Source organism: Sander vitreus, chromosome 11 (genome assembly GCF_031162955.1).
Source record: "Sander vitreus isolate 19-12246 chromosome 11, sanVit1, whole genome shotgun sequence".
Classification (NCBI taxonomy): Eukaryota; Metazoa; Chordata; class Actinopteri; order Perciformes; family Percidae; genus Sander; species Sander vitreus.
Window position 1 is genome coordinate 20,856,047 of NC_135865.1, and position 20,026 is coordinate 20,876,072.

A 20,026-nucleotide genomic window follows, 5' to 3' on the forward strand; every position below is an offset into this window, starting at 1 on the left:
TTTTTTCCTTTTTAGAGAATAAAGATTAAAACCTTCAAACGAACCTTATCTGAGAGGAAGGAGAAGCGGTGGCGGCTCTCAGCGCAGCACAAGAAAGATCCCCCTACCTCCTCCTCCTCCTCCCCCCTCTTCCCTCCTCTCTCTCTCTCTCTCTCTCTCTCGTCTGTCGGCCTCTGTCGAGTTCCGCTCATAACCTCTCCACCCACCCTCCCAGTTACCCGCCTCTCCCTGCTTTCCGCTGCTGGCGGGGAGCGCACACACATACACTTTTACACACAGAGCGAGGGAGACAGACACACACCCACCTCTTTATAGCTCTCTCGCTCTGACACGCACACACAAGCATGCACAGCCTTGCACGCACGCACGCACACACACACAGAGGCAGGCAGCGTCAATAAAAAGCCCAGCGCTGTGAGAGGCCGCCGGCACTCAACTCCCCCCTCCTGCCACTGCGATTAGCGGAGGCTGGCTGGCTGGGGAGAGGCGCCCCTCTGTTATCTGGGGCGGTGGCAGCCTGTGTGTGTTGAGAGAGAGAGAGAGAGAGAGAGAGAGAGAGAGAGAGAGAGAGAGAGAGAGAGAGAGAGAGAGATATTAATTTAACTCTGTCGGGGCCGGATCGCAGCGCTTGAAGCTCCGCTCGCTGCTGCACACCGCTCAGGCAGCAGCAGCACAGCCGAGCTGTTATTAGACAGGGCGCAGGAGAAAGAGGGACATTAAACAGACGATTATCAAGAAATACAAATGTAATGTTAATTTAATTTAAAAAAAGTTAATTACTATGAGGGGCCATCTACGACATTATTCACAATTACCTCACACACATACAAGTGAAATTCACACACACTACTGAAATGCTTTAATATAAGCCTACACTACTGAAAAATGATACGCTCACATACTATACTGAAACCTCACACACATACAAGTGAAATGCTCTCACACACTATTGAAATGCTCTCATATGCAGAAACATGTTGTACATTCATGTTTGGGTTAAGCAGAATATGGAACGTGTGTTTTTATTTAATACTCTTGCACTGAGTTTAGTTGGTGATAAGTTAAAAAATCTCTTCAGTGGGTGGGGGGTTCTGCCGGGGAATTTGGACTCATGTGTTCAATATTTCTAAAATGTTGCCTACAACCCTGAATGTAGGGCGATGGCTATATCTACCTTATAAAAAGGCAAACATCTGTCCAGGAGCCAATATTTAGTGAAAAGCAGCCTGAGTGACATTTTCATCTAAACATGGTCAAATTGATATTATTTAGATTTTGTCAAGCTGGGACATATAAGAGTAATAAAAGTATAATATTGCCACTTTTAGACATATTAGAAACTCACAGTTGAGGCATCTAAGATATATCCAAAAGAAATTTCTCATTTAATCTACTGCATATCATGTTGGTCGCAGGCAAGTAAGCTATAGCCTTGGAACCATTGGAATTCCTTCACATCACAAGCCTTTAAAGGTCTTTGGAAACCACATTACCTACTTGTACAATGTACAAAAACATACTGATCCTGTACCATTGAGGAGCTTTGTTTAGCTCTGCTCTGAGAAAAAAAACCACAGATTCAAGCTCAGTGTCAAGAGGTGATTGAGAAATCCTGAGAAGCACCTATAACCTGTCTTTTACAGCCTTACGGCCACAGTGCAATAGAAGAAACTACCTGATCATTTGAAATGCGGTGTTTGTATGGTTGATGGGATTTATTGTACATTCCAGTTCATTTATTGTATTTTGTAGTGTTTGTTTAGTCCTTTTGAAAATAGTAGCTAAATCTGTTTTTTTTTGTGCACAGAGCATGGCAAATGCATTCAATAGAATCAAAAGTGTATGGTTGTAAACGGCTGCATATCTGATTATTACTAATATGCTATGTTTTTCTTATTGTCAACAAACCTATGTTGTTGTTGTTTAAAAACACATCAATGAGCCACACAAGATGATGTTTTTTCATTACAATGAACATGACCACTGTAGTTTATTTTGAGGCAATCGCACATACACCAGCCTGCTGCCATAAATACTCAATATGGCACCACATGTGTATTAATCCACAACTGAAAATAGTCCCCAACTAATGCTGTATAACTCCTGTTTGAGTATGTTTTCTAACTATACAGTGCCGTTTTTTTTTTTTTTTTTTTTTAATTACTGAGCTTTGAAAAAACAAAACTAGGCCCTACATATACTGTATTTGGGAGCTGTTATTAAACATTAATTTCTTCAGTAGGAACAAATGGGCTGAGTGCCACAGACAGAGAAGGGAAGTTGGAAGATGGTTTTAGTCTTTCCCAGGATTTGTTGACAATAGGAACAGTATAGAATAACAATTTTAAGGCTGAAGCACAGGGGCTAAATCTTAGATCTCTGTAAAATATTAAGGTTTACGTTTTGAACATACAATTAACTTTAGTATTTCAAGTTTTGCATCTGTTCAAATGCCACTCTTTTATGTCTGCATATCGGCAAAAAAAGAGGGTAATTTGACACATTCTTGCAGGCCTGTAAAGCTCCAGTTCAATACAAACAGCCTAGAGCTATCTAATTAAAACATTTGATGTAAAGGGCTACACAAGAACTTCCAGTCAATTGCTTATACTTTTAAGACATCAGTCATGCAGGCTGTAATCTCCCCATTAACCTTCTCCAGCCTTATATTTACTGTAAGCGGCGGGTGAACAGAGTTTAGGAGGGGTTATACCCTCCACCACATCCCTGCCTGTAAATACTGCTGGGGCTCTAATAAACAGCAGACGAGGCAACCGGTGGAAGCCGCGCAGAAGAGCAAACACCCATCGGGCCTGCCTAGCTGTCGCTCCGAAGTGACAGAGCTCCAGCTTGTTTTTCAGCGTCTGGGCTGCTGCTGTCGCCTCCCTCCCTCCCTCCCTCTTCCTCTCTCTGTGCGTCACAGCTAGGTCATGGCCGGACTCCAACAATGGCTCCGGTTTCTCGAGCCACATGCACAAACGCCCCACACAGACGCACAAGCGCCACACACACACACACACACACACACACACACACACACACAAATGATAGGGTGGCGAGGCAAGCTAATAGTAGGCAGTGCGCCTGTCGACATGCCCGTGGGCCGCGGGTGTTAAATTGTATCCAATTACGGCGCATGCAACGATATGAGGGGGGGAATAATAATTCTTCTTGCGTGACAGGGAGATTCGCTTATTTCCCGGGCTCTTTATATGGAGGGGGTGCGGGGCTCGATACGTTCAAGGGTCTGCAGGAGAGCTATGTAGGTACGTGTAGGAAAAGTCTGGTTTTCTGGAGGACATGGCGCACATATTTCATTAATCAAAATCCAGTTAACCAGATTTGGAGACACGGCAGGGGCCAACAGCGTCCGACCAATAATTAATATCCATTATGTAAGCAGCCCAGGTCTTAACGCACACACACATGCACACACACCATCAACGGACACTTCACAGGATGCAGGGAAGTGACACCAGGGAATGAGGGATTGCATCAATGTGAAAATGAAATAAACACGCCCAGTCTCAGCTTTGTTATGAAATGTCTCTCCTGCTCATTTATTTGATGGAGTGCACAGTCAAGTAAAACCAGTAACAGTGCCAAAAGAGGGGTAGAGGGGCATAGTACAAGTGTGTGTAATCCAGTGGTGGGGCTCTGTGAACTGCAAACTAAAGTTGCACTCTAGTGTCATTGACGCCCAGCAGAAAAGTTCAACAACTCAAGGGTAAAAAGGGTCAAGTGTCAGTTCATTAGTTCAACTTGTCAAAGAGGCAGCTGACGAAACCACCTCGATGTGTGGAAAAACCAAATGGGCTGAGTTTGGATATAAAGCGACTCCATTATCCTGCCAATCACACCTTAGCTTTGTCCCCTCAAAGCACCACTGACAAGGGCCATGAGGTGATGAACCCTCAAAGGCTGTTGCTATGCCATGTGTGTGTCCTCGTTTTCAACCTGTTTTGACAGGCACCTTAAGGCCCTGACACACCAACCCGATAATCAGCCATCGGACAGTCTGGCGAGGTCAGTGACTCGAGTCTGTTCGTTGTGTTCCGTGCTGTTGTCCATCGGAGGGGCCGTCTGCCTTCATTTTGGCCGATTTGACATGTTGAATCGGAGGGCGGGCAGTCAGACTCAATGACCAATCTGATTGGTGGAGTGCTAACATGACGACCGACTATTTTCGTAAAATATGAGATCGTATTCCGAATGAGCCGCCATTATGACCGGCTGGAGAAGCCAGTCCCACGTGGCACGTTCGTCATTTCCGCGCCGTCTGCTGTTATGGAGACGTATTACGTCTCACGCACGCGCAGAACGTATGCTCAAGTCGGCGTCGCTTCGGTGTGTTCCGAGGCACTTTTTGGACCTCGGGGAGCCGACTGATCAGTCCGACTGCCTTTTCTGCTGACGGTCGGCCGCCGGGTAGGTGTGTCAGAACCATTAGAGAAAGCACGTGTTAACTGATTACATGTTTTTTAGTTGTTCATAAGGCTATTCGTATTGAATCTGCTCGACTGTCACATGAGAGCAGCAGGTTTGGACTGGACTGCACATTCAAGTCTGAGGCACGTACAAAAATAGAGTATACACTTAAATATATACAGTGCATTGATAAATACAGTATAACAAACAAATGTGGTATTTCATAAAAATACAAAAACAACCTTTCAAAGTAATACTTGTGCGACAATTGCAACAACAGTAATGCCATATAAAAAGGAAAAAAAGGACAAACAGAAAACAAATACTGTCTGAGGAAGGAGAAACTCCTTTAGGACTTATTTGCCCTACCAAGTCATCTTCACTGTTTTAAAAAAAAAAACTCCTATATCTCCACAATACCTCACCTCCCCTCACCCCTATCGCGAAGAAAATTGTTCAGAACTGGGATCAATCTCAGCGTAGATGCTTTCACGTCTGACACACAGGGTGCTTTTTAAAAAGACCTGTTTTTCACCTCCTCCCCTGTAGAGAAGTGAAAAGGTAATTGCTCTGAATGCTAAACTAACACCTTGTTATGATTGCCTTTCAGCCGTTCTTTATGGGTATTTTTCCCCCTTTCATTTTGGTGGTATGCCAAAGTGCTGCAGAATGCAGGAGTCAAGCAGGCAGCGCAGAGAGGGGAAATCGTTTTAAGACCTTTGGGATGCAGCAGATGCCTTTAACATTAGGAGGATCTTTTGAGCCGCTCCTTTCTTCCTCCACTCTCGTGGTAGTATTGCAGGGAGCTGCAGCTCTGCCTAGTGTGTGTGTGTGCGTGCGTGTGCGTGTCTGTGTGTGTCTTTAGGATATTAAATAGTAAAGGATGGGGATTAATAATGGAACCTGACAGCTCATCTCCGCCTTCTATCTGCCTGACTGTCCCCCCCAATCTTCCCTTCCATTCCCTCCCTACCTCTTCTTCCTCCCTCTCAGTTTCTAATCCGCTGCGTCTCTTTCTGGCTGTGACCTCCAGCTCTTCTCCCTCTCTCTTTCTCTCTCTCCCTCTCCCCAACTCTCTCTCAGGGCCCTCGGTCTTTCAGGGTCATGTCAGGAGAGTAGAAGAGCACGTTGGTGTCATCGTCGTCGTCATCGCTGAGGTCGACCAGGTCAGCCTGTGTGTAGCGCACCGCCCCAGGGTGGTACTCTCCGATCCTTGTCCTGTCACACAGCCGTGACTGCAGAGCCAGCTAGAAAACAGACACATGCACAGTTTGAAATTAACACACGTGTGTGTACTGGTGTAAAGAGTATGTCCACATTAAACCGTTTTGATGAAAAACAAGAATTTGAAGACGTTTTTCTCATTGTTCTGGCCATCCATTCACACTATGATTGCTGTTTTACACACACACACACACACACACACACACACACACACACACACACACACACACACACACACACACACACACACACACACACACACACACACACACACACACACACACACACACTACGCTGACCGTTCAAACAGACTGTAAACTAAGGTTGAATCTCATTTCTCTGTCTTACCCCTTCCCCTTCCCCCTACCCCTTCGTCTTACCCCAAATGGCAACCTGGTGCTGCCATTTAGGTCACAAAAATCAGAGTGCCAACCTGGAGAAGTTAAGAAATGTCCAACTTCATGCTAAAATACTCTAACACGCCGGAGTGACAATGCTTGTCTTGATTCCCACTGGAAACTGAAGCACAGTTGCTTTCATTTTTTACTCCGCTAAACTACATAAAAGTACCATAATTAAATAAAATGGAGGAAAGGCATTTTGTCACAGTCAATGGCACTCAATATCATATAACTTAAACTATCAGCATTTTATTAAGAAAAACTTGAACATGAACTGCTTTGTGGTGCACCAGTACAGTAGACAAAGGAGAAAATATCTGTCCAGAGCTACTTTAAGTGTAATTTACATGCTTAATGCTTAAAACGCTTGCAAGCCCCAGGTTGTTGAGAATCAAGAGAGAGCCTGCTACGTTCAGTCCGTTAAGGGACCCCACACCTTTCTGACATTAAATTAGGGGCCGTTGTGTCCGACCATTTCTGCCATTTTCTGAAACCGACAGTCACACCCACTTCACGACATGATATGTCAGCTGAGGTGAGAAAGGAGCCAGGGTTTGAACTTCAACCTCTAGCTCTCTTTTTTCATTCTTTATTCTTTACACATCTATTTCTGTCACTTTCCGTGCAAACAACCTAGTGCAACACTATGAATGTAATATAAATATTAACTTTTGTCTTCTGGCATGGTCGAACAACACATCTTAGAAAACAAGTTTTGTGTAGCATAACTCAATACTTGAGTTGAGTCATGCAAGAGACACCCTGTTCCGACCTGGTTTAAACATCCGTCCTGAGTGATCCGATCACAAGTAGAAAGCTCTAGGTACATGTGAGAAATGTGTGAAAACGCTCTCAGGGACGCATTGAGATCGGATCTCAAAAACCACAGTTGGAGGTGGTTTGAGACGCATGTGTCCACATTCTAAGAGCAGTGAAAACGGGAATGTGTCCGGTGTCCACATTAAAGACCGCCTACTCAGCTGTGAGCGGAACTACGTAGCCTACTCATTCAAAGTATTTCTCATGTCACAGAAACTACTGAGTGAATCGTGTGTTTTGGATGATTTTGTTTCTGTGCTGCCTGCTCTTGGCTGTCTGCAGCGCTGCTGCCTTGAAAAGGTATACAATAACGTTATTTTTAGTTTCATAAAACGTCCCTGAATTCACGAATATGTAGGATATTACTACAAAACTTCATTTATTGTTTAGCATTGCCAGAGGTACGCAGCGCTGTCGGCGAACCGAGTGGTCAATGCAGCGACTGTGAAACGTAGCGCGTGTGCTGCTGTGCTCCTGATGACTCCTAAGCGAACATGAAACGTAAAATAAAGCAGTTATAATATAAACTAAACTTCAAACCACAGAGATACAGCTACAAAAGTACTGAGAGCTGAACACAGAGACTTTTAAAAACCGCCCGCCAGTAGACATCCCTATGTTGGCACCCTTGTACAGTCTATGGTCGGCACACAGACAGACTGTGGGCAGCACTTTTTTCATTTTTCACTTGATTTATGTGAGAGGAACAACTGACATTTATAAACACACAGCCCATGCAAATGGAAATGATGTCTGTGTTTATTTGCATATAGAGCGGGGAAGTGAGATCCGATCACAAGTGGTCACTCAGGACGCATTTGGAGACACATTCTACTGACAGTTGAAAACACTTGTACCTAGAGCTGTCCACTTGTGATCGGATCACTCAGGACGGATGTTAAAACCAGGTCGGAACGGGGCCAGAGAGTCTGCTACTTTGAGTTTGTGTATGTGTAAACAGGGCAGTAGAGCCGAGTGGAGCATACTGACACCTTTAGTGTGAAACAATGATCTAAGCCTGATCATGAACTGTACAGCAGCTAAGTTAGGAAGACAACTCTTTGTCACCTCTAACTTTTTCTGGTCACTTATTTCAAATGTCAAACTAGTTGAGTATGCAATAAAGGTGTGATCAACCTGTATTAATGCTGATTTTGTCAGAACTCCAACTGGTTAACAGGTGACATTTATGACCTGCAATCAAATCCCTATTTCATGCTCATTCAGTTGTCTGACAGAAACAGAAAATATCTAAACGTAAATAACAAAATAGTGAATTTCAGCCATTTTAAAACACAGTATAGGTGATCACAGAGAGCGCAGCATGTTTAAAGTAAAGCTGAGACTCAGCAGAGTAACCAAAAATAGGAGGTCAAAGAAGAGATCTTTATAAAAACGTAGACACAAATTGTTTTCACATAAACAGCATTTTCAAAAGTAGCTGGCTTAGTGTGGACGTACTTTAAGATTGCAGCGATACCGAGACACATGTTTTTTCCTGCATGCACACTGCATACACACAGAAAAAGTAAGAGGTGAGCTCATTGCAGAGCCACAGGCAGTTCAGCTGTGTGGCTAGAATGCAGATCAATATCAGGGAAGGAAAGAGTGGAAGAGGGGGGAGAGAAGGAGCGAGAGGGAGAGTACACAGGTGGGAGGGAGATGCAACACAAAGGAGAGCGGCAGAAATAATGTAGCGATAAATGCCAGAGATGCTGTAACAGGGTACAGGGAACAGAGGAGGCATGGGAACAGACACACATCCAGAGAGATAGAGATAGGAAGAGAGACGGAGGAGGAGAAGAGTCAAAGAACGCAAGGAAAAGAGGAAAAAGATAACAGAGGAATGGATCAAGCAAGAGATGCGAGGCAGAGACAGTTTACATGCACAAAAAAAAACATAACTGGCAGTTAGCGTGGCTGGTCGTCATAGCGACGCCGTAGGAAACTGCCGTGACCTAACGCGACACACACAGAACGTTGAAGGTGTGTTGTTTTTGATTCTCGGCATGTGGCTGTTGCCACAGCCAGAAGACACATTTTATTTCAAAAGAAGCTGGAGGCAGCAAAAAAACCACCGCTGGCTAAAATATTTAAAAATGGCGGGTTTGTTCAGGACACCCCCGTCTGTGGCTAGCAATGATGACACAGTGATTAGTGACGATTCTCTCCGACTAATCAGTAGTCTTCAGGTTTTCACGTCACCTTTTGGTATCGCCTCAGCTCGCTTGGAACCTCGACGGAGGTGACACTAAAAAAAGTACCTGTTGGCAGGTACCAGGGACTTTTTTTCATAATGGAGAACCAAAAAAGGCGAGTAGAGTCGAGGCAAACAGGTACCATGTAATGGAAAAACGCCATAAAGTTAAAAGGAGTTAAAACATTGCAGAGCACTGGTTGGTCAGAAAGAATTGTTACTTACATAACACGGGACATCCTGCACAAACCGGCTGTTTTAAATAGCCAAGCCAGAGCCCGTCTACAGAGAGCCTGTTCACTCCCTATTTAGCCCCATTGTACCAAATTTGGTTGCAGTTCCACCAGAGTTCCACTGGGGGTGATCGCAGTCCAGTGCTAAATGAATGGGACTCTATGGAGCTAGACGGCTAAATTTGTCTCTTTCGCCTGATTGCTGTTGAGAAATCTCAGATTTGATTGTAGTTTTTGCAAGTTCAACATTATAGGTCAAAAGTTGAATGAACGAGTACTTATGTCTTTTCGATTTCTTACAGGTTGAGTCGTTGTTGCCCATAACATGCTAGCATTCTGCTAATGAATGCTGATTGGTCAGTGAAGGACTGATTACGACCAGAGATCCCGCTTCATGGCATCCGAAGCGGAACCAGAATGTCAGAGCGAATATTTCGGCATGGTCTTTAAAACATTAGCAAACCTCTTTCTAGCACTTGTATTAACAGGGAGAGCCTAACATGTCAGCTGTGTTGTCGATGCCTCGACCTGGATGGTGACCTAATGGAACCAGAGTGGAACTGCAACCAGTTCAGAAGCCGGAAGTATTGCGAGAGTGGAACTTCTCCCTTTATTAGAAATTCTCTGGCCAAACTATCCGTCAATAGTGACTGCAATTTTTTTCTTTCACTCGACTCCGATTAAAAAAACATGGCAGCACAAAACAAACATGCCATGGTCTATTGAAGAAGTACAGACGATCCTCTGTTTGGCTGCAGATGAAAGCATCCAGCAAGAGAACACACTGTATTTGTGTTACGTTGAAGATAATGTCACGGCAGTTTTCAGGTGGCGTCTCTATGACAATAAGCTAAGAATCCCGCCTAAATTGAGGGGGTACTATCTGTACTGGAAAACTAAATCGAGAAGAGTACCAAATGCGACTCAAGTTGCGCCGAGCCGAACCCTGCGGTGGATATTCGGCATACCTTTAGTTTCTGAGTGATGGTGTACAATTTATTTATAAAATATGTCACCTTCATCTTGCAAAATTAGTTATTCAAGTATTAAAGTGCTTGCCTGCATTCAAGATGCCTTACATTTACAGTTTCAACCTTTTTTCATTATGCCAATATAGTGGGAAGAAACACGTTATTAACAACGTGTAAAAGTAAGAATTGGAATGAGGATCGTAGATGATAAGGTTACTGATTCATATGTTAACAAATTGTTCTTACACTCAAAGAAACAAGGACTGTGGATTTTGTCTCCTATTTGTTACACTGTTGTCACATCAGGAGTGCGATCCTTTAATGGCGAGTACGGTGAGAAGGGATCGAAAACACCTTCAATGTACAGACAGACTTGAAAACATCAGAGCCAATCGCTTTAAATGCATGCAAATGCACCACAGGCAAACAGCGAGAGGAACAGAAAGAGAGCGCCAGTGAGTAAGGTAGAAGAGGCAGGGTTAGGAGGGGTGGGGGTGTCTGGTACGAAAGTGCAGATTTGTTGCGTTGAGGGAGGAATGCCCCCACCCCTTCAGCTCCTTCTCCCCCCTCCCCCCTTCAGCTACTTCTCTCCCTTACCCCTCCTCTCCCGCGCCAATCTCACACCTGATGTGTGGGGGCTGCTGGGAGTTGCATGCCAAGATGAATAACAACCGGCTGTTAGTCACGATAGAGCACGAACACACACGCCGCCGCCTCTCTCTCTCTCTCTCTCACCTTCTCTCTCTGTCTTTCTCTCTCTGACATACATAAACTGCATTTTCTCTGTGATTTACAAACACATTGAGATTCCATTTCACTCCTCTGTCTCTCTCTCTCTCTCTCTCTCTCCCGACTCACCACAGTGCTACATTGACATTTGGGTTGAAGGTCATACCACACATTCCAGTCTTCCACATTGTGCTCATGACCTGTTATCAGCGTGGTTGGTGACACTGAGTAGGTGACAATATGTGTGTGCGAGCGTGCATGCGTGTGTTTGTAGATTGAGACAAACGTGTGGAAAACTGTATTGATTGTGGTGTTTACTGAAATGCAACCAATGAGGTTTGCGGTTCAAATGTAAAAACGTCATCAACATCAATTTTGTCTTCATTACATTTCCGTAAAAGCTCGATTTGTGAAAGAGATTAAAAAAAATGAAAGTCTTGTTGATTTGTAATTTCACTCTTTAATAAGGGGATTTTGGCATCAGGCCCAACAAATATTTCCTGTGTAGGTGCTTCATGAACACCTGTGACAGATGGAACCAGTCGATTTGGAAAGTTAAGTAGTCTAATTACAAATTCTGAAGCGAGGTACTCGGAAGAAGGCTAAAAACATGAACAAATAAATAAAAAAGTTAACTTAAACTTATAAGAAGTATTAGGGTTGGTTAACCTTTTTCTTCTTACATAGTGACTACATAATACAGATGCATTAGAAATATGTTTAGGGAAACAACTAACAGTTATTTTTATTATCAATAAACTCTTTAAGGGTTAGGCTGATTCTCGATTAATTGCTTATTCTATAAACTGTCAGAAAATAGTGAATAAGATCATATAAATCAGATCGTATAAAACTAGAAAATTTGCAGTATTCATACGGGTGGATTTTTGGCATTTTTACTTGACAAATTACTTACCAAGTTTGTTGTCAATTCATTTTCTGTCAATCGTGGCTGTATACTCTTATGGTGCCTTCACACCGAGGCGTTTTCAGCGGCGCGATTACATACAATATCAATGCAAAGATGCAAAAAGAGGGGCGGCGTGAATGACGCGACACAAATATTCTTCGTGTGGATTTGCTATTAGTGTTGTTGTCAAACAAATATCTCCATAATGTAAATGGAAGCGTTACGGAAATGTTACCAGGTCTGACCTAGTCAGATTGGCAAAGCAACTTTTGTTGTTGTTATGTAAAAATGACTTGGTAAAATGACGTATTCCGACATGATCAATAAGTTATTTTCCAAACACATTCACATACTGATTTGCATGTCTGAATGGGGCTATAGATGTGTATGTGCAGCTGCTGTACCTGCATGCCAGTAGGGCTCAGTAGGCTCCACCAATCCCTATCCAGACCAAAAACAAAGGCATTGGCCAAGCCGTGGAGTGGTGCTGACAGGACGTGCAACAGAGTGAGCGAGAAGGATGGATCCTGTGGGTAGAAGGCATTATGGAGCCTGTTGGAGAAGAGAGGGGGGAAAAAGGAGAGAGAAACAGAAGTATTGAGTTCATCCATAAAAAAGTTGTAAATATAGAAACAACCTGCATTAGAGCTTCAGGGGTGAGGATGGAGTGATTGAAGGAGAAGTCAGAAGGAGTAGAGAGGCAGCAACAGGAAAAAAAAGGGGAAAGACAGAGAGTGAGATGGTTGATAGACAGAGTACCAGAAAGAGGGAGAAAGAGAGGGAGAGGATGTGTGAGTGACAGACTGAGGGACAGGGTGAGAACAAGAGGTAATGAGAGTGAGCAGCAGAGGCAGAAAAAGAAAGGGGGAGAGAGAGGAAAAGGGGAGGGCGAAAGAGCGAGTGAGCTTTATATCAGCGTTTAAGAGCCCATTAGGCAGCGTGAGACGGCTGGGCTGACACATTCTTGGCTGCCGCCTCGACAGCACGCAGCACTTTACAAGGACAGGGAGAAGTGTAGCGCTCAACTCCCTTCCTCTGCATCTCTCCCCTTTCTTTCATCTCAGTTTCCTGCTTCTCCTGACCACAATTTCACCGTCCAATCTTCTCCTTTTTTTTCATTCCATGCACGTTTCCTACACATTGCCTCCCCCCTTACGATATCTCTCCCATTTCTTTGCATTCGGTTTCATCTGTCTGGGTTACTCACTTTCATCTTGACTCATGAGGGTGATCCTCGATTCTTTTCAATTCCCCTCCCTGTGCCTATCTCTCTGGGAGCCTGGGGCATGACTAGAAGGAGAACCTGATATTGTATGGTGCGGCTGCAAACTAATGGGTGCCTCCGAGAACAATGCCGCTCAGCCATTAACCCTGGATTAACCCTGTATTAGCGCTGCTCGTCGGGTTAGCCTGCCGCTAATGTCTTTTATTGATCTATTAGCGAGAGAATCAAACCACACACAGCTCACAGCGTTTTCCCTGTGTGCGGTGGTCCTGGTTTGGGTGTGCAGAGTGAACTAAGTAGCAGTGGTGGTTGACCTCGGGGTCGGAAAATTCATCCCCAAGCTACTTGTGCCCCGCAGGGAAGGAAGATACAAAACCAACCATTTGAGGAAAAGAAAAAAACACTGTGGTATTGTGGTTACAAGGAGTTACATAAGACACCACAGTCACTCATCTCTCCATGACTGACAGTCAGAGGATGAGAGTCTCCAGTTACTAAAATTATAATGATTTTGTTGAAATCATTGGTAACAGCCCAACTGTTGTTTTGAACTTTTCTCTCCATAATCACTTCACAAAAGTGTTGCCAATAGTGTGACATCATTGTGCACCACGCTTATCTCTTACACTCTCTTTCCACAGCGCTGCGGAGGAAGGTCTGGCGAGTCCACACAGCATTCCGTGATGGGAGAAAAACGTGCTGTGGTTTATTGGCATTTCTTTAAACCAATCACAATCGTCATCGTCAAGTGCTGGACAGAGCCACGGTGCCGCAGCAAAATAGCCTCGGGAAGGAACTTGTTTTGGTGGAACATGTGTACGTTATGTGTACGTAACGGTTGTTTCAGTCGTGCAACAGAAAACTCAGATTCAACAGATAGTCTAGCTAGCTGTCTCGATTTACCATGCAGAGATCTGAGGAGCCGTTAACCATAGTCCTCACAAATACACCGGAGTTTGAAATTCCAACATAAAGAAAGCGGAAGGTATCGGACATCCGGCTGAAAAGAGTCCCAATCCCGGAAATGGAACGTCGTGGATATAGACTAGTGTCTAGTGTCAGAGTAACTTAAGCTAATAGCATTAGCTTACCATCGCTCTGTCTGCAGCTCTCCACTCTTGGAACAGCATTTTTTTTTTAGGAAATTGTGCTTTGGTATAGGATTTCTTCTCCTCTTTGGCTGGCAGTAACGTTAGTCATACAGGTCAAAATGGTGCTTATCTATTCTGTTTAAGACTGACCCATCTCCCAGAACAAATAATCTTGGGCTGAATGGAACCTGGGTCTCTGCAATCTGACATAGGTTATCATGTATCCCGGACCAAAATTCCTGGACCTTATCACAGGACCATAGGACATGAAGTAATTGGCCGTTCACTGTCTTACATTTCCAACAAGTCGGTGTGTCTTTCAGACCAATTCTAAACAATCTGGAGGGAGTCCAATAGAAGTGATGCATAATCTTGCACTGAATGAGGTGCACCCTCACATCGCGTGACATAGTGTAATTGACCAAACATACCGACATGACTTTGGATGACTTCAGTTTTGGTAAATGTTTGTTCTTTTTGCCCAGGTTTTCTGTGAATGTCAAAAATGTTGCACCTTGAAATTACAGGTTAGAGGCACTTTTACGTTGTCAAACTAAGCAAGCACATCATTATGATCATTTCTTTTTCCCTTTAAAACCCAGTGAGAACTGCAGGTGAACAGCACAGAAGATGATTATGGAGATTCGTCCACAAGTCTGGTTATAATCCTCTCTGATCCTCTTTTGCAGCACAAGGTTGCAAGGTTTATTTGCTACTAATCTGTCTCCATTTACCTTCCAACTACCCTTTACAAAGTTGTGACAGGGAAGAAACCACAAGTTGGGTAGGTGAAGGTTGCGGACCAACCTGTAATGAGAACTGCTGTAAGTCTTTTGGGGTAATGGTGTCAACTAAATGCCTAAATGCAGCCTAAAATAAAGCAAAGAGTGCAGCTAGTGGAGCGTAGAGTGGCGTGTCCTGGCACTTGTCGGAGTAAGGACCATTTCAGAGCGACGCTGCCTATTTTCTGGGTTAGCCTACTGCTGTATCTCTGAGGACCAGACCAGCTGCTGCTCACATTCATTTCACTTCCCATTAAAGGTGAAATAAATCAGGAGTCCCCACACAACCTCCTTAGAGACACAGGAAACACACACACACACACACACACACACACACACACACACACATACATGCACACGAGAAAGTCGGACACAAACGGCCATGCATAAACACACAACACTGCCTGTGCATGTGCGTAGAGGTGTGTACATACAGTATAACTTAGGTCATATGCATTGAGGATGTCAGGTGGAGAGGAAATGCAATCGATGTGTGTTTGTGTGAGCGTCTGCCTGTGTGTGTTTCTGTGTGTTTCTCTGACAGCGCAGCGGTGAGAGTGAGTGGGTCTGCGTGAAGGGGGGCTATTCCTGGCGTCTCTTTTTTTTTTTTTCCTGCTGCCGCAAAGAAATGCGATCGGCGTCCGGGAAACGAGAGCTGGCAGCAAGCAATCATCTGCCTGCCACACACACACACACACACACACACACACACACACACACACACAGAGCACCTCGCAGTGCCGAGCAACACGCGCCATGGCAACGGAACAGCCGCAATTAGAGGCAAGAGCCTTTCCCCTCCATCGAGGGAGAGACGGAGAGCGAAATGAAAGGACGAAAGAAAGAGCAGGCAAGAGAGAGAGAGAGACAGGAAGAGGGGAGGGGGCGAGACGAGTGTCAGAGAAACAGCACCACACAGGAAGGAGAGAGGGAGAGTGGAAGAGGAAAGGAGAACACGATAAAGAGGTGAGAATGTGCAAGAGTGAGGCTGCGAAGGGGAACGAAGGCCGAGAGCAATGGAGGATGAAGAGGAGGGAAAAGGGCTGAAGGCGTGAGGCTAAATGGAAAAGACCAAAAAGCAGAGGAGGCAGAGAGCGAGGAAGAGGAGGAGGAGAGATATTCAAAAAGACAGACTGCAAGACATGAGTGAGACAAACAAAAGAGATTACGTGCGAGAGAAACCAAGATAAGACGAGAGGGGGGAAAAAAGGCAAGGAGGTTAGATAGAGAGAGAAGGGAGAGATGAAGAGACGGATGGAGGCGCGTGGAGGATGAGGGGGATGAGGGGGGCTGTTTCTCCTGTGTGAGCTGGGCTAATGAAAGATGAATGAGGGAGGCAGTGGTGGGAAGGAGAGTGTGGCTGCGGGCGATGCCTGGCTGAGCTGCTGTGTGTGTGTTTGTCGGGGTTTGTGTGTGCGGCGCAGTCGAGCGAGTCTCACAGTTGGCTGACTGGTGTTGGACAACAGGGATGATATTGTGTATACTGTATGACTCAGGAGCAAATGGTCAACAACAATAAACACACTTACACGCTAATACACACATAGAAGTAGACATATCTAGCTTTCAGTGGAAGCCTGCTGCCACCTGTAAGCATGAAGTCAATCATTAGTACTCACACAGTGTCTCCGAGCCCTGCTCACTTACTCAGACCTTCCATCTATCATACTGTCAGTCACTCTTTGAACCCGTCTCTCTCTCTCTCTCTCTCTCTCTCTCTCTCTCTCTCTCTCTCTCCAGATTCTGTGTAAAAGCCTTCAACCGCTGCCTCTCCCTATCTCTTCCAATATCCCACCCTGCCAGTCTATACCACTTTCCAACCATCAATTTCCCTCTTCCTTCCATCAGAGTTCTTTTTGTCTGCCTCTTAATTGTTGTGCCGAACATCCTCAGAGCTGTGAGAGAAGCGTACTGTGACCTGCTTGGACAGAAACTCCCTTCCAAGAGTGGAAGGCAGCCAGACAGAGAAGTCATCCTGACCCTGATCGCACTTCTTCCTCTGCCTGACTTCTTTTTGGTTTATTTTTCCTCCAGACGAATCACATGCTTTGCAGTGCCATAACAAGGCCCTAGTGCTCTGACTAAAAGGGATAATTCATTTCTGAGAATAAATCACTGCTACTATGGTGCACTGTATTGGGAGGATTTATATACTAGAATTTAAAAAAAGTATGACCACCTGTGGTGATACTCACTGTACAGCTTACCAGCTTTTAGGGTTATTACAACAATTTTAATGCACCTAAAATTAAATTTAGGTCCAATTAGAGATATAAATTTTAACACCAAAATAAAAAAAGACAAATATTTTCCACAAAGAGACACTAGGAAACAATAACTAGAAATTGCCAGAGTTCATTAAAGTCTTATTATGCTTCATGATACTTTAGGGCATGATAACCCTTTATCGAATTTAAACCAAATAGAACCAACTTATTGAATCCAAATCCTTCAAAGCATGATCAGATGTGTGCAGTTTTAACTCGCAACAATTTTAAGGAACAAAGTTATAAATAACTACATTTTTTTTTAAAGAACTTAAACCCAATGATTGACATTTAATCGGGAGAAAACCTGACCTGTGGATACACTGACTGGATTAAAAGGTTCTGTTGGTTGTTTACTTGTCTATTGGGCATGTGTGGCAGCCTTTAGGACAGCAGAGACAGAGGACAGGCCTTTCATTGTCCAGTGACAACATGTGATCAGCCACTCAAATGTGCATAAAGCTGTAATACTTGTGAACTATCTGCAGGAATATGGTGTACTCTATGGCTATGGACATGTGAATGATTTACTTTGATCATAGGGTCAACATGGGGATTACTGTCACAGTTATGGGTATGACTCCCCATTATTCACACCCACCCACAGATGTGTGCACGCACACACACACACACACACACGCGCACACGCACACACTACTTGTCAACACTGTGAAACACACGCACACATACAAATAGGCAGGCATGTTGTGCAGAAACAAAAACACATACAAACATGTAAGTGCATGCACACACGCAAACATACACTAACAGGCAAAGAGGCACACACAGACCTTGGGGACCGAAGCTGCTAACATTCACCAACAGAATAAAACCCAAACAAAGAGACATCCTGTTTCCTGGAACACAACACCACTCAACCCTCTGTGCTGGAAGCAGCCAGTAAACAAACACACACACACACACATATATATATATATATATATATATATATATATATATATATATATATATATATATATATATATATATATATATATATATATATATATATATATATACACACACACATACACACACACACACGCACAAAATCAGTTGTCCAATGCCGCACATGTGTTTCCTTGCGCCCCGATTCATGTACCGCTGTGTGTCTGTGTGTCCAGCGATGCCACTGGCTGTGACTTAGAGTGTTGGTGCACGTGAGTTCATGCTTGTGAGAGGCTGTGGCCAGAAGTGTGTGTGTCTTGTGTGTGTGTGTGTGTGTAAGAGAGAAAGCGAGAGAGAGGGAGGGCGAGCAGATGATAGAGTAGGCTTTAGCGATTCCCTGGAGTGTGAGGCAGCGTTTACGGCACTCTCAGAGCAGCCAGAGTGATGAATATTTAAAGACGTGCCTGAAAGAGCAGAGGGAGGGGGAGCAGGGTGCGTGTACGTGTGTGTGTGTGTGTGTGTGTGTGCGTGCGTGCATACATGTATGTGTTTGTGTTTGCATGCGCCTGTGAATGTGTGCACATGCGTGCATGAGGCAGGTTATCTAGTTTCTCCTTCAGCTTTTGCATGTGCTTGTGTATACTATATGCATGTTTATGAATGTATGTGCCTGTATGTAGTTTGTATGTCTATATAAGACTATATGTATCTATATAGCTTATAGGTAGGTATATAGGGACTTGTATATTTTATTTGCCTGTACATGTGTGTTAATGTTTGCACGTCTATGGGCATGTACATTTGCCTGTATTCTATGTGTGTTTAAATATGAGCTTTTTTTTTGTATGTATGTATGTATGTATGTATATATATATATATATATATATATATATATATATACACATGTGTGTGTGTCCACTACAATATTAAATCCAGAGCCTCTGTGTGTGTGTGTGTGTGTGTGTGTGTGTGTGTGTGTGTGCGTGTGTGTCCAGCCTCGGCGTAGATGCCTGCCCTGTGTGTGTGTTTGCACTTCACACAGCCCTGTAGGCCAGCTCTCTGTCTCGCTAAATGGGGATGAATAGCAGAGCGTTGCTGCTGCTCAACAGGAGACAAATGGCTACGGGGCTCTCCGCTTCCAGTAACACACCGATCACTGCCTGAGACGCAAAAGTACACACACACATGGGCACATACAGTAGGCATGGCCAAATATCCACCCAAATATTATCTAGGCCACACAGCCTGATGTTGCTAAGCTATCACACAGGCAATCAGGGTGTTAAAAGGGCATGACATGTGACACCACAGACATCTTTGATTTACAGGGAGTTTTGTTATCTGCGTGTGAATAACAGTCAAGAAAACGTCAGAATAATGAGGACATAATTAGAGCAGTCATTCTATGTGCTCTCTTAATGTGCTAAGTTCTAGTGTATAAAATTATACTCAAATTTAGCTAATCCTGACCCCCTGGAGCCGTGTAATGGAAACCTGGAGAATCACTCCTGCAAAGATCAGAGATCATCATGACAGTTTGGCCTCCGAATATATATATATATATATATATAAAACATCACATACCTGCAAGCTATATCAAGCTCAAAACTTATTTTAGTAAACACAGTAAATTGAATGTGAGGAGATAGATAAATAAAAAAGGCTTGGAGACAAATAAAGATGAGAGTTGGAATATTGCAATCTGCATTTCAGCATCTGAGGAGCTCTATGGTTCAAGTAAACAAAATACACCACAAAAGATATTAGGGTATACAGTACAAACCACACATCAGCCTACACACACTCAGGCACAAACACACATCCCTGAGTGCTGAATGCAAGGCGTACAGGCGAGAAACGG

General features: G+C 44.0%; 2 protein-coding genes across 5 annotated transcripts in view; both read right to left on the reverse strand.

The window, feature by feature from the left end:
- The window catches only part of bcor (BCL6 corepressor), a 37,809-nt gene extending 37,666 nt beyond the window's left edge, over positions 1–143 (reverse strand). The window contains exon 1 of the mRNA XM_078262260.1: positions 45–143. The gene's annotated coding sequence lies outside the window, so the exon portion shown is untranslated. The remainder of the gene's footprint in view (positions 1–44) is intronic.
- Positions 144–3,532: 3,389 nt separating this feature from the next.
- LOC144525441 (cyclic AMP receptor-like protein A) overlaps positions 3,533–20,026 on the reverse strand; it is a 45,167-nt gene continuing 28,673 nt past the window's right edge. For 3 of the 4 annotated variants that reach the window (XM_078262263.1, XM_078262262.1, XM_078262264.1), the window contains 2 exons: positions 12,317–12,464; positions 3,533–5,675 (listed from right to left, as the gene is read on the reverse strand). In XM_078262263.1, coding sequence (XP_078118389.1) covers positions 5,508–5,675; positions 12,317–12,464 — 316 coding nt within the window. In that variant the 3' untranslated portion in view covers positions 3,533–5,507. The remainder of the gene's footprint in view (positions 5,676–12,316; positions 12,465–20,026) is intronic. The other variant, XM_078262265.1, reaches the window with a different exon arrangement.